General features: G+C 29.5%; 1 protein-coding gene across 1 annotated transcript in view; it reads left to right on the forward strand.

Moving 5' to 3' along the window:
• LOC136071945 (1,4-alpha-glucan-branching enzyme-like) overlaps positions 1–13,316 on the forward strand; it is a 68,634-nt gene that overhangs the window by 48,456 nt on the left and 6,862 nt on the right. The window contains exons 9-12 of the mRNA XM_065797853.1: positions 3,142–3,377; positions 3,971–4,202; positions 4,277–4,407; positions 4,738–4,855. Coding sequence (XP_065653925.1) covers positions 3,142–3,377; positions 3,971–4,202; positions 4,277–4,407; positions 4,738–4,855 — 717 coding nt within the window. The remainder of the gene's footprint in view (positions 1–3,141; positions 3,378–3,970; positions 4,203–4,276; positions 4,408–4,737; positions 4,856–13,316) is intronic.

The following is a 13,316-nucleotide window of genomic DNA, read 5'->3' on the forward strand; positions in this document are numbered from 1 at the left end:
AACCAAGCAGAGTGTCCTCAGCAACTACCTAAAATTTTTTAAAAAGATAACAAAATAAATTTGCTTTAAAAAACTCTAAAATAATAAATACATTTGAATTTCTAATCAAAGTAATCAAAAGTAAACTCTTTTAATCAAAGTTTAAAAGACACAAAATAAATGATGAGAAAAAATACTTGTTGTTCTTTGTTTAGAAGACATTGATAGTGTAAGTCTGCAAATACCACTGCACAGAAAAAAGGGTTACTCATTAGGATTGCTTCCCTAGTTTCCATAGATTGTTTTATGGCTTTAGCAAAAACAGATTTCTTAAAATCATCCTCCATTAACTGTTCTTTTAACAGTTCCCGAACATAGACTAAGTGTCCTGGCGTGAGATCCTCAAACTGAAAGATTTGAGTAGCAATAGCAGGTTTTTCAAGAATACTTTGTAATTCCTTTATTTGTTTCCACTGATATGGCTGCACTGCAAAACTTCCTTTTGGATATTTTCCTTCCAGCTCTTCTACAACATCACGTAATTCTAAAAGATGCTTAAGCATTTTAAATGTACTCGACCATCTAGTTACATTGTCTATAACTGCCACTTATATTATAGAACATATTTTATTCTTGAAATATAACAAATAAACATATTTATTAGTTTGTATAAAAAATTTATAAAATTACTTTAAAAGGTTTTGTATTTTTGCAAAATTCCATAGCAATTGGAGCACGTCAAGCTTTTTCAACTTTACGAGTACGCTCAAGTATTACTTTGATTTTGATTCTTTCATTGCATCGGTGACAGCATGTTGAAGGGTGTGTGCACCACAACAATGAAGATAAATAGTGTTCATATTTTTTGAGATTTCGTCAAAGTAACCATCATGCTGCTGTTCACAAAATTTAGAACCCTTAGTTTCACTACTTGCATCTTCAATAATCTGTTCTTCTGTAATATCATCTCCGCCTTCATCATGGTCTTCTCTAGGCAGTGTTTCTATAGTCTTGTTTATCTCAATCGTCTTGCCATAATCATTCACCATTTTAATCATGTTAGACCCATTGTCAGTACTAATTCCAAGGATTTGTTCTTTTTGGATGCCAAACTTATCAAGTACGCTTTCAAGTGCATTTTGAATATCTTAAGCTTTGTGTCTGGCATGTATATTGATGACTGCTAATGTTTTGATTAATATTTTGCCGCTAGAGAAAAATTGAGTATTGACTCCAAGAAAGCTTCGCCAATGTCTTGATGCTCCATCAAGTTTTAGGAAAATTAGTTTTCCATTCAAATCGCTTCTCAAATCAGAACGCTTTTTTTCAGCAAAAGTCTGAATTTCCTGACGCATGTTTTCACAACTGATCTTTATGCCAAATTTTTTTGCGAAATCTCAGGTCAAAATTTCTATTCCATCTCCGCTAAAAATGTTAAACGAAGCTCCATTTTGACATATTTAAAGTTTTTTATAGTTACTATAACAATATTGAAATCTTTTTTTTCCGTGAACAATTTGCTCCTGAACAATTTTATGATGAAGTATTCCGTGGCTCTTCTTAATGTGACGTTTCATATTTGAAGTTGGTTTTTTTACTCGTTTTCCATCCATTAGCATTTTAACTTGCGTGTCACAAATTTTTTTAGTTTGATTCTCCTCAACAAGAATCTGGCAAATATATGCTTTTTCCTTTTCACTGAAGGAAAAGCATTTTAATTCATCCTCCAACATATCTTTGTTTACAACTGCGGTGTTTTTAGTCATGTCAGTCATGTTAAATGTACATCAACAACTTTTTAAACAAAATGCTAAAATGGAAAAATTAAACTTGAAAAATATAATCCTAATTAGGATTTATTCAGACCAACAACAAGATAAATCTGTAATTAAACTAATTGAACCTTCTAAATAAAAAGTTTTTAATTAATGTTGCTTTATTAGGTTTTAAAATAAGTTACCTTAACTCACCAGAAATGAGGATTATTTAAACAAAATATTGCGGAACATATTCTGATTAAAACTTTTAATTTATTAATTCTACACTTAAATTGCAATATATAAATTTATGTTTACATGTATTTTGATAATAACAGTGTAGAGGTTTCGCGCCAGTTTTTTTTTTTTACGAGTTTCAACTTTTTTATTTGGTTGCTGTTTTTTTAAATTACTTATAAAACGTGGGTACATAAGAAAGAGTATATCAATTACAAATAACAACTAATAAACTTGCTCGTCAGAGTTTTTTTAACAGTAATAATAATAACAATAATAATCATAAAATGACACCCAAAATTAAGACAAAGTTTCTCATTACCTGAAACGTTTTATATTAAAAGAAACAATGATTAACTTTATTTTTAACTTCTGAAGTAAGAGATCTAGCTACTGAACAATGGCTGCTCCTAAAATTGCGGAGGGGGTTTGGGGTGGACAAAATTCCCCTATTCCATTTTTAATATCGCCCAACTGCCACTAATAATGAATATAATTATTATTTCTCAAAGTTATAAACAAACAAACAAAAAATTTCTCTTGACTATGTTACCAATATTACATGTTACATGCATTATGATTTAAAATTAAACCAACTGGGAGGCTAAATAAAGCTAATAAAAAACTATTCTAAAAACAGAAAATCATAATATAAGTGTCAATAAAGCAATGTTAGCAATCGATATTATAATAATTTAAAACGGTTGATTCAACAAGTTTGTTCAAAAATGAGTGAATGTCTACTATTAAAAACAACATTATATTCCATTAAAAATACAAGAGAGCCGCTAGATTTTTACGGCTCCGGCTCAGCCAAAAAACAGCGGCTCCGGCTTGTCTCCACAAGCCTGATTATCAACCCATAAAAATTCTTAGAATATTTATGTTGTTGAGAAATCAACCTATAAAAATTTTAAAAATATTTGTGTTGCATAGAAATCAACCTATAGAAGTTCTTAAAATATTTGTTTTTCAATATTTTGTTTTATTAGAATAAAATTCAATGAAAATTTTTAACTGGTATTTTTAAGTTAATAATAAGTCGAAAGTAATAATAAGTTAAAAAAAACCAAATTCCAAAATAAGTATTAAATGAATAATTTCATGTCTTCCAGAAAGGAAGTCTTTTCTTTGAAGACAATTCAAAAATGATTTAATTTTTTTTAAGATCTTAAAAGAGAAAAGGGATGAAGACTGGGACATGCAAAATATTGTTCATACATTAGAAAATCGACGCTATAAAGAAAAAACAATTGCATACGTCGAATCACATGACCAAGCTCTTGTTGGTGACAAAACATTGGCATTTTGGCTGATGGATAAGGAGATGTATGAATATATGTCAGTATTTAAACCACTTACACCTGTCATTGAAAGAGGTATTGCTTTGCATAAAATGATCAGGTAATACTTTTTTTATTATTAAAATTTTTTTGTGTTTCATTGATATATATCTAGTGAGTTGGATCTTTAAATAGATTTTTTTTTGTATGATTTACAAAAAAGAGACTTTTTTTCGTGTAATTTGATATTAATATGAGTTCCCTAGGTGTTTTTTTTTTTGGTGTTTAAAAAATTTTGTAAAGTGGTTTGTAAAAGTAAATAAACTTTTAAAGAAAAAAGAATGTGGTTTGTTCATGTAATCAACAAGCCAGTTAGGTCACCTCAATTTTTTGTCAGAATTTTGTTTTATATTTTTAAGTTTATTTTGTTTAAGAATAGGTTTATATTTTTTGATTTTAATTTATCAACTCACTAAAAAATGCATAATTTTTTTTTGTTGTTGTTGGTTTTTTTTTATGTATTTATCTCCTAACACGGTTATTAAAGTTTAGGAAGCTACTTTTTTTATAAGTTTTTACAACTCTTATTTAGCCCTCAATAACACAAAGCCAACTCTCTAACTTCAAAACAAAAGAACAAAAAAAGTTTAACAGTTTTGCCTCTTTCTATACCATTTTCATTTGTGAACAAAGAAATTTATAATTTTTTTATAGATTGCTTACATGCGGACTTGGTGGTGAGGGTTACTTAACATTCATTGGAAATGAATTTGGTCATCCTGAGTGGCTTGACTTTCCTCGAGCAGGGAATAATAGTAGTTATCATTATGCTCGAAGACAATGGAGTTTAGTAAAAGATAAAACACTTCGGTTCAACCACCTAAATGAGTTTGACAAAGCAATGATGCATTTAGAAGAAAAATATGGTTGGTTACACGCAGAACCTGTACGCTATTATAAAAATTAAACTGAATATGTCATTTTAAATTGTTAGTTTAGACTGATAACACAATTTTTCAGGGATATGTGGCATGTAAACATAATGGCGATAAAGTTATCACATTTGAAAGGGGAGGATTAGTGTTTGTATTCAATTTCAACATACATAAAAGTTTTGTTGACTATCGTGTTGCTGTTGACACACCTGGAAAGTATCTTTTACATTTAAAATATGTTGTTGACAAAAATAGTCAATATTATTTAGTATTAGTGCGTGTGTCTATATCTTATTCTTTTTTTTTTTCCACTTTTTTTTTATCCTGCTTTTTTTATCTAATAAAGTTACAACAATAGTTAAAATAATATCAAAAGTTTCGTATGAGAAATTATAATTTTATGATTTCTTACGAGAAATTAGCATTATAGATATAATCAGCTACAAGTTATCAAAATGGCAGCTGTAAAATGTCTAATAAAATGCTAAATGCTTTTTTTTTCATTTTTTATTCTGTGTTTAAAAAAATGCCTTAGTTTTGTAATAGATATAAAATTGTATTGGATTCTGATGCTGAGATTTTTGGTGGACATAACAGATTAGATCATAATTGCAAGTTTTTTACAGAAAATTATAGTTTCAACAATAGAAGTTCCTCTCTTAAGGTAGGTTTTTTTAAATTTTCTAAAGTTTTTTATTTTGCAATAATCCCAACAAAGAGAATATATTTTTAATGATTAAAAGTTATTTATTTCAATGCTTTTAATGTTAAAAAATACATACTACTTCAGCTATATTATTAATTACAAATTAGGCATATAGTATGAAAAAGTATGTGGGTAGGTGCAAATAAGATGGGTTAAAACAGAGCTTAGTTATTGGGCAAAAAATTTTTAGGTATTGTTTCACTAGTAGTCCATCTTTACCAGTGAGGGCATTAGGAGAAATATTTTTTCGTGTCAGAAAGAAGCAAATCTAACATTGCACAAACCATGTAGCAACAAAACGGTTAGATAATGACATGGTACAACTCATTAGTCTTCTTAGATAAATTTACAATTTTCCAGTTAACAAATCATTTACAATGCTCTAGTTGTTACATAAATTTAGTAAAAACATTTACAGCATTAATAATGCATTAAACAATGATGTTTTAGATTTGAATCTATAAATTCAAAAAAATATTTTATATAAAAAACAACTTAGCATAAACTCTCAGCAGTGTACCCTCTGGTTTTTTTCCCATCTCCCTGTGGGCGGCTGAAATAGTTTATATTTCATACTTGAGTTGTCCACTATGATAATCAGTAGTCAAGTAAAATAAATTTTTTTTGATATTTTTTATTTGAGTGAAAATACTCGAGAAAAAAAATTTAAATGTCTGACTACTAAAATACAACTAATAAGAAACAGTTTAATTACGAATTAATAAATAAAAAAAAACGGGAAATTTTATAAGCTGTTAAAAAATATTGTTAAGTAACTTGAGCTAAAAAGAGATAATGGGGAAGAAATACTACTTTAAAAGATCATCATTTTAATTGTAGTCGAAATCTGTTTTGCGTTGTTTCTTTTTATCAAAAACAAAGGTTTTATTACGCTGAAAAAAAAAGTAGAAAGCTATAATCACAAAGAAACAATTTATAAAAAAGAAAAATGTTATATTATTCTCTCTCAATCTGCAATTAAGTTTAGTTGAAACTTAAGTTGAATGTTTAAAACATGTTTTTATTATAATTTATTATACAAAGGGATCGTCCATAAATTATGCAACGCTAAACTAATGAACAAAAAAAAAAGATCAGAAGTTTTCCCTCACAGAGCGTTTAATAAAAAGTTTTGTTTAAGTTTAATAAAAAATCAAAAGTTTAATGAAATAGTTTAATGAAAAAGTTTAATGCCGGGTAAAAGAGTTTAAGATTACTTACTTTTTTTAAATAAGTTTAGTGTTGTGTAATTTATGATCGAATTCTAAGACTTTCTCTTTTTTTTTTAAAAAAAAAAGGGAACTTATGTACATCATATATTTACATCATTAAAATATGTACAACTTATGTACCATATGTACATCATTAAAAGCAAGAACAACATTTAAAAAAACCGTTCAGCCTTGAAATAATAAATCGCTTCTTTTTATTAGGTTTAGTAAAATTACATAACACACTTTAGTGTATTCTTCATTAAACGAAGTGTATACTACTTTAAATGTTTTTTAAAAATTTCTTTTAAATAATCACAATGAATAAATTTTCATAAATAAAAAATAAAATCTTCATAGTTCAAAGTACGGTTTTATTAATAAACATTCTTTTGTAAGTAAAGAAGTGTCTGGTTGTCCTATATAGTTTTATATTGTTTTTATGTAGGCATTATAGCCAATTTTAAATGCATTAGTTGTTATAGAGTTTTTGATGACCTCTGGTAATTATCTGGTAATCTCTGGTAATTAATCTGGCAATCTAGTAATTCCATATGTCAACAATTGGGTTTTTTTTTTGCAAAATAATGTCTATATTTGGCAATATTTCCACTAAATACCTTTGGGATGGGGGGGGAGGTAACTACCCACAAATTTTTTTCCTGGAAAATAAAATAAAAACATTTAGAATGTTTTTAAAAACATTCTGGTCTTTTAAATTAATGCGTCTTGGCATAATCTAACCTTAATTTTGTCAGCTTTAATACCACAAACAAGCGAAGAGCCATTTTTTACCACAAACATGTTTTGTTAGCCGTAAACTATATATATTTATATATATATATATATATATATATATATATATATATATGAATTAAAAATTAACCTGGACGGGATATATATTGTTGTGAAAGCAAAGATTATTTTTGCAAACACTTACTAAAATTATATCGCTGTATATATTTTTTATTAAAATTATATCGCTGCAATTTAACTTGCATTGTAAAAAAAAAGTTTAACTTATGTTTTGTGCAAATTTTTGATGCAGCCGTTTATTTAAAATTTAATTTTGAGTAAAAAAAAATGTTTAGGAAGGAAAACCGAAAAAATAATTGTGATAAAAATGAGCTATTTTTTTTTGAAGAACAAATAAAATTTAAATATTGAACAATGTTTAGTATTATTTATTAAATAAATTTGACAGTTAAGTTAAACCTAAGCATTAACTTTAATTTTAATAAACTTAGATATATTTTTTAAATCTAAATTAATTTTTTTTTTTTTTTTAATTAGAATAAAATTATATATTTTTATCATTTTAGTTTTAAATTAAATCATATATTTTTTATCAGAATTAAATTATATTATGATCTTTACTTCAAGATTAAAGTATTAGCGTTTTTTGAGCAAAAAAATCAATCATTACAATAAAATAAAAACAAAATAAAAGTAAATTTTAATTTTATTTGAGTTTTTTCATCGTTTGGGTTTAATAAAATAAAAAGAACTTGAAAATTTCCCACATGTAAAATATTTGATTTCGAAAATTACTGATAAGGAGGAAAAATGTTTTTTTTAAGGTATTGAGCTGAATAATTATGACAAGTCACTTCATTATGTTAAATTAAAAAAAAGAAAAAAAAGAGTTAAATAAAGCAAGCAAATATTTAAATTTGTTCCAAAAATTTTATATTGTGAAGAATGGGTTCAGAAAGTAGTAGTGAAAAACATAACTGTTAAAAACAATGAGTCCACAGATGGCGCCATTACTTATTTATTACATCGTTTTGAAACACCTTTAAAATGTGCTGAGATAAATACATCAGATGTGTTAAGTCAATGGCGCAAGATAACGATTGAGAGACAACTTAAAAGATTGCAATTTATATGAATCAGGAAAGCTAGATGAAGGAAGTGAATTCCAAAGAACTGATATTCGAGGAAAAAAACTAGACGAATAAAAGTTTTTGGAGCACTTAGGAACAGTCACAGTAAAAGGATGAAACTAAATTGTATGATGAGTAACACGAGAATGAATTTTAGTAGATGGCACAAGAGACGCTAGTTCTTTAGAGCAGTGCCCATTATAGTATTTGTAGAAAATATAAAGAGAAGCAACATTACGACGGTAGGATAATGGTTGGAGGTTGGCTGCAAGAGCAGATCCAACTCTGTTTACAATGCATTTTTGCACCTTGTCTAAAAGAGAAAGGGCATAGTTAGAAGATCCACCCCGGATATGGCAACAGTATATGTAAGCTTATATATACAACAGTCCATACAAGGATGGATTTGAGATTTATAGAGATAAAGAATAGAATCCGGAGTAAGAAAGTGTCGAGCACAATAAAGAGTTACAACCTTAGCAGATGCTAATTTTGCAATGGATTTGATATATGGTTTCCAAGAAAGATGAAAGATAGATGACTCATCGAGTACATTACCATTCATAAATATATGAAGATCTAAATTATTGCGATAACGATTGGCTGAAAAAACTTGAGTTTTATCTGAATTAAAGTTCACCAGCCACTGTGAGCCCCATGCTGTAGCAGAAGCGAGATCCTTTTTAAGCTCAGATGCCCCCTCCAAGCAATCAGAGAGTGTTGGTTTCTTATCATCAGCAATCAATGCCACCTTAGATGTGAGAATATCTGGAAGATCATTAATGTAAATCAAAAAGAGTATAGGGCCAAGGATTGAACCTTGAGGAACCCTTGAAGTTACAGAATATGAAGAAAAATCCTGTCCATCAATGACAACTTTTATACTATGATTGGAAAGGAAGGACTCAATAATCTCAAAAATGTTACCAGATACACTGTTAGAAGAAAGCTTATGGAAAAGACCAGCATGCCAAACTTTATTCAAAGCTATAGAAATGTCAAGAGCGATAACCTTAACCTCTTCACCTTTATCTAATGCACAATAAAATCTATCGGTTATTACTGTTAGCAAATCAGCTGTAGAACGAGAAGATCGAAATCCATATTGATGATCAGAAAGTAAGTTATTAGATTCAAGATGAGAGGTTAAGTGTTTGTTAATTAAAGATTCAAAAACCTTGCTTATGATAGGAAGAAGACTAATGGGAGGGTAGTTAGTCGAATCAAATCGCTCTTCAGAATTTTTGAAGATAGGGATAGATGCCGCTTTCCAGCATGTGGGAAAACAAGACTCTGATAAGCACTTGTTAAATAGTTTTGAAAGTATGTATGACAGCTCCACAGAACACTTCTGTAAGACTACAAAAGGTATTTTGTCTGGACCACAAGCTGTAGAAGAGTCTAAGCAGGAAATCACTTTTGATACAGACGCTGGAGTGATACGAATGTCAAGCAATAGATCAACCTGTTTGACGGCTATATCAGGTAGAATGCAACTAGTGGAATCAAGAAATGATATTAATGAAAAGTTCTTAGCAAACAATTCAGCTTTGTCTTTAGTTGAGGGGACAAAGTTTAAACCATACAAGAGAGGTGGAATAACCGATTTGCCCTTATTATTGATACTGTTAAAGATTCTCCAGAAGTCACAAGAGTCTAATTTTTGTGATGAAATATGAGATTTTATGACCTGAGAGTAGCGAGTTTTTGCACAGCGCCAAATTAACATTTACACCATAATGACCAACCCTAATATATATATATATATATATATATATATATATATATATATATATATATATATATATATATATATATATATATATATATATATATATATATTAGGGTTGGTCATTATGAAGTAAATGTTAAGTTGGGGCTGTGAAACTTACTAAAATGTTGCATTACAGTCTACTTATGAAAAAATCTCCTTTCAAAATAAAATGGAAGCTTGTCTTGGATCCGCAATTTTGGGAATTAAAATTACTGTATGATCGTATAATGTAAATACATGTGATTTAATGCTATTTTATATTACTTGGCATCTTGTTTCACTAAATTTAAAAATGCAAGCAGTTGTTAAAGTAGAAATAGTCAGAGTGAAGTAGGCAACACATGACAGCAAATTGTTTCAGCTATTTGCTATTTGTTATGGCTCAAGAAGTCAGATTCAAAGTCAATTTTCGGTAATTCTGCTCAAGATTTGTGACACTGCAAAATCATTCCATGTCGTGATTTGTGTCCAAAAAGTTTCATAGTTGTTGCTGGGATGTTTTTAATAGTACATTCAACTGCTTGAGAATGGCATGGAATACCATTCAAGACATCAACGTGGAACTGGAAATGTTCAAGATCATCAATAGAAACAGAAAAAAATTTCTTGCTTCATCAAGACAGGAAGAATGACACTTTATGTTGAACTACTATAGCGCATAAACATTTACGATGAAACTTGTAATTCTATGCAATGGTTTTGAACGATTTTCCTTAGACATATACAAACGTAAAATACAATTAGCCTTTGTTAGCCACCTTGCATGGTTTAGTTTTACTGGCATAGCAGTCTGGAGGAACAATATTTGATCACAATCGGTGTATCCCTGCTGAACAGCTAAGCAAGCTTTTAGAAGGTATATCTGATCAGGGCTTAAATCTTTCTTAACATCAACACCCACATCTTCAACTTTACCAGGTATATGTTTAAAGTTCACAATAACTAAATCTTTTGGATTAAAATCTAGTGCAATGTCAATTTTACCTGTTGAAGCAGCTGGACCTGTTGAACGTCCACCATCCGCAACGGAGAAATATTTTCTAAAAGGTAGTTCATTTGCATGCAACAAGCAGACCAACCATTCCAATGTTCTCCCAAGACCTTCTTCTAATTTTCTGATTACTCCATTGTGTTGACCTGTGTTATTCACTGGACCATCGCAAACAACTGCTGCAAAAGTGTCTGATGATTTGATGTTGTTGATGCTCAATAATATCTCTTGTGCAATATCGACAGCTTTACTACTTTGTGGTGTGACATGATTGACATATTTGTTTTGCAGAAATTACACTATCACATAATGTTCTTTGAAGTTTCGTCGGGCACCACTTGTTTTAACAGAAATGATATCCTGCTTCCCATTAAATCCAATGCAAAGTACTTTTTGGGCTTCAGCAGCATGCTTTTTGAATTCCTTTTTCCTTTACTATTTCTCTGACGACGAAGTTTTGCTGGATCAATAGCATTCTCAGGTGTTATAAAATCTAAATCTTTTAGTACAGCATTTGCTATTAGGCAAGCATCCCTGTTACTGATTTTACACTTATCCATGGCCTTACATAACTCAGGATACTGTTTAGTGTTGTAAACCTTGATCCTTTTCATCACTTGACATCTCATTATCACTTGACATCACTTCATAACTTGACATCACTTTATGATCTGACATCTCAATTGGCAAAAATTCTTCATCTGACATTGACTGTTCATTATCACTGCAATATGTTTCATTTGGATAAATTTTTTATCAAACTTCAATTTCTTATCTGTAATCGGTAAATTGCATGTTTTACTTCCTCTTTTTTCTCTCTTTTTTCTCTCTTCTGCAGCTTAATTGTTTCTTCTTTGTCTACTTTTCCTATTACCATCTTCCGTGCCACTTTTTGACCTATCCAGAACTTCTATTCAAATGTTGGAATTTTTTTTGGCAGTAAACATGAAGAAGATGAGCTATCTCGAACACCGTTATCAAAACACTTACACAGACAAATATCGAATAGTTGGTCTAACATCTGTAAACTTGATCTAAATGTTGCAGTGGACTTCTTGCCATCAGAGTATTTACCAAGCTCATGTGCTTTGTTAATTAGTCTCTTATATAGTCTCGCAAATAACTAAGCTGCTGACTGCAATGGTAGGTATACTTGTTTTAATGTACAGTGCTTTAATTTCATTAGCTATGACTGTTGCTCATTTAGTAACACTTGCGCTTTTGTTGTTATTTTTTGATAAATAGCCATATGCTTTGAAAACATCATCAGAAGTTGGCAGTGGATTTACTTGGAATGGTCTAGGTTGTTCAAGCATACCATGTTCAGTTTCACTTCATGTTTTAGCAGTAGCCAATTTTATTTTCAATTTTAACTAACTAAACTAAAATAAAAAACAAACAACGTAATTTAAACATAATATATACAATTATATATTTTATAATGAAGTGCAGGATCATGTTAATCAGAAGTCAACAAACAACAATAAAAGCTTTTTGTCTTATATTTCGTAGGGTGCTCTAAACTTTTGCAAAGTTCTGTATACTATTAATATAATATTATTAACATGTATCATCAAAAAATCTAAATCTTAATGCTTTTATCCTGCAATTATAATAATGTTGTAAAACAGCATCATTTCGACCTGACATAGTAAAATTCAAGTTAAAGTTGGCAAAACTAAATCAAATTTTTATTCCATTTCTTTTAACTATCATTAATAGAGACAACAAAATGCAACTTAATTTTCATGTTTCATAAGAAGAAAAAAAATTCAACCCTAATGTACATTTTTTTTTTTTTTTTTTTTGTTCACCTCCTCAAGGCCGATAAAGCCACTACAGATGAGGAGGCTACTTAATAGTGGTTATAACCCTCTCTCAACTCTATAACTCCGAAACACGAACCTTGACGAACAAGGCCGCTGCGCAGAGAAACAAGTTGAGTGCGGTACTACCAGGGACGTGGTGGGGATCGAACTCAGAACCTCTCGCTTATGAAGCGATCGATTTACTACTACACCAATACCGCATGATATATATTTACATATGTATATATATATATATATATATATATATATATATATATATATATATATATATATATATATATATATATATATATATATATATACACACACACACATTAGGGTGATGACTTTTATACAACCTCGTTTCCCTGTATCATAATTTGATGAGCTTTCATTTAAGATTAAATAAAATATTACATTCAAGGCAATTTGATAAAAAAACCTCACTGCCAAAATGATTTTAAGAATTTTATTTATTAGCTTTTTGGCCAAATTTTTAAAGTCACTGTAAGCAGATACAAAATTGAACACAAGCTATAGAGTCATATCCATACAACATTATATAGGATCATCAAACGCACAAGAAAGTCAAATATTCACAATGTCATTAAAGAGTGAAGATGAATCTCAGTGGGAGGTTGTCCTTGTTGCGGCAGGAGTCATGCAGTTCTTGCATAACTTTGATGACACGCTCGCAGCACTGGTTGCTTCAGGCAATGTTGATTGGAGAGTCATCTGTTTTCCAGAGA

Source organism: Hydra vulgaris, chromosome 05, assembly GCF_038396675.1.
Source record: "Hydra vulgaris chromosome 05, alternate assembly HydraT2T_AEP".
NCBI lineage: Eukaryota > Metazoa > Cnidaria > Hydrozoa > Anthoathecata > Hydridae > Hydra > Hydra vulgaris.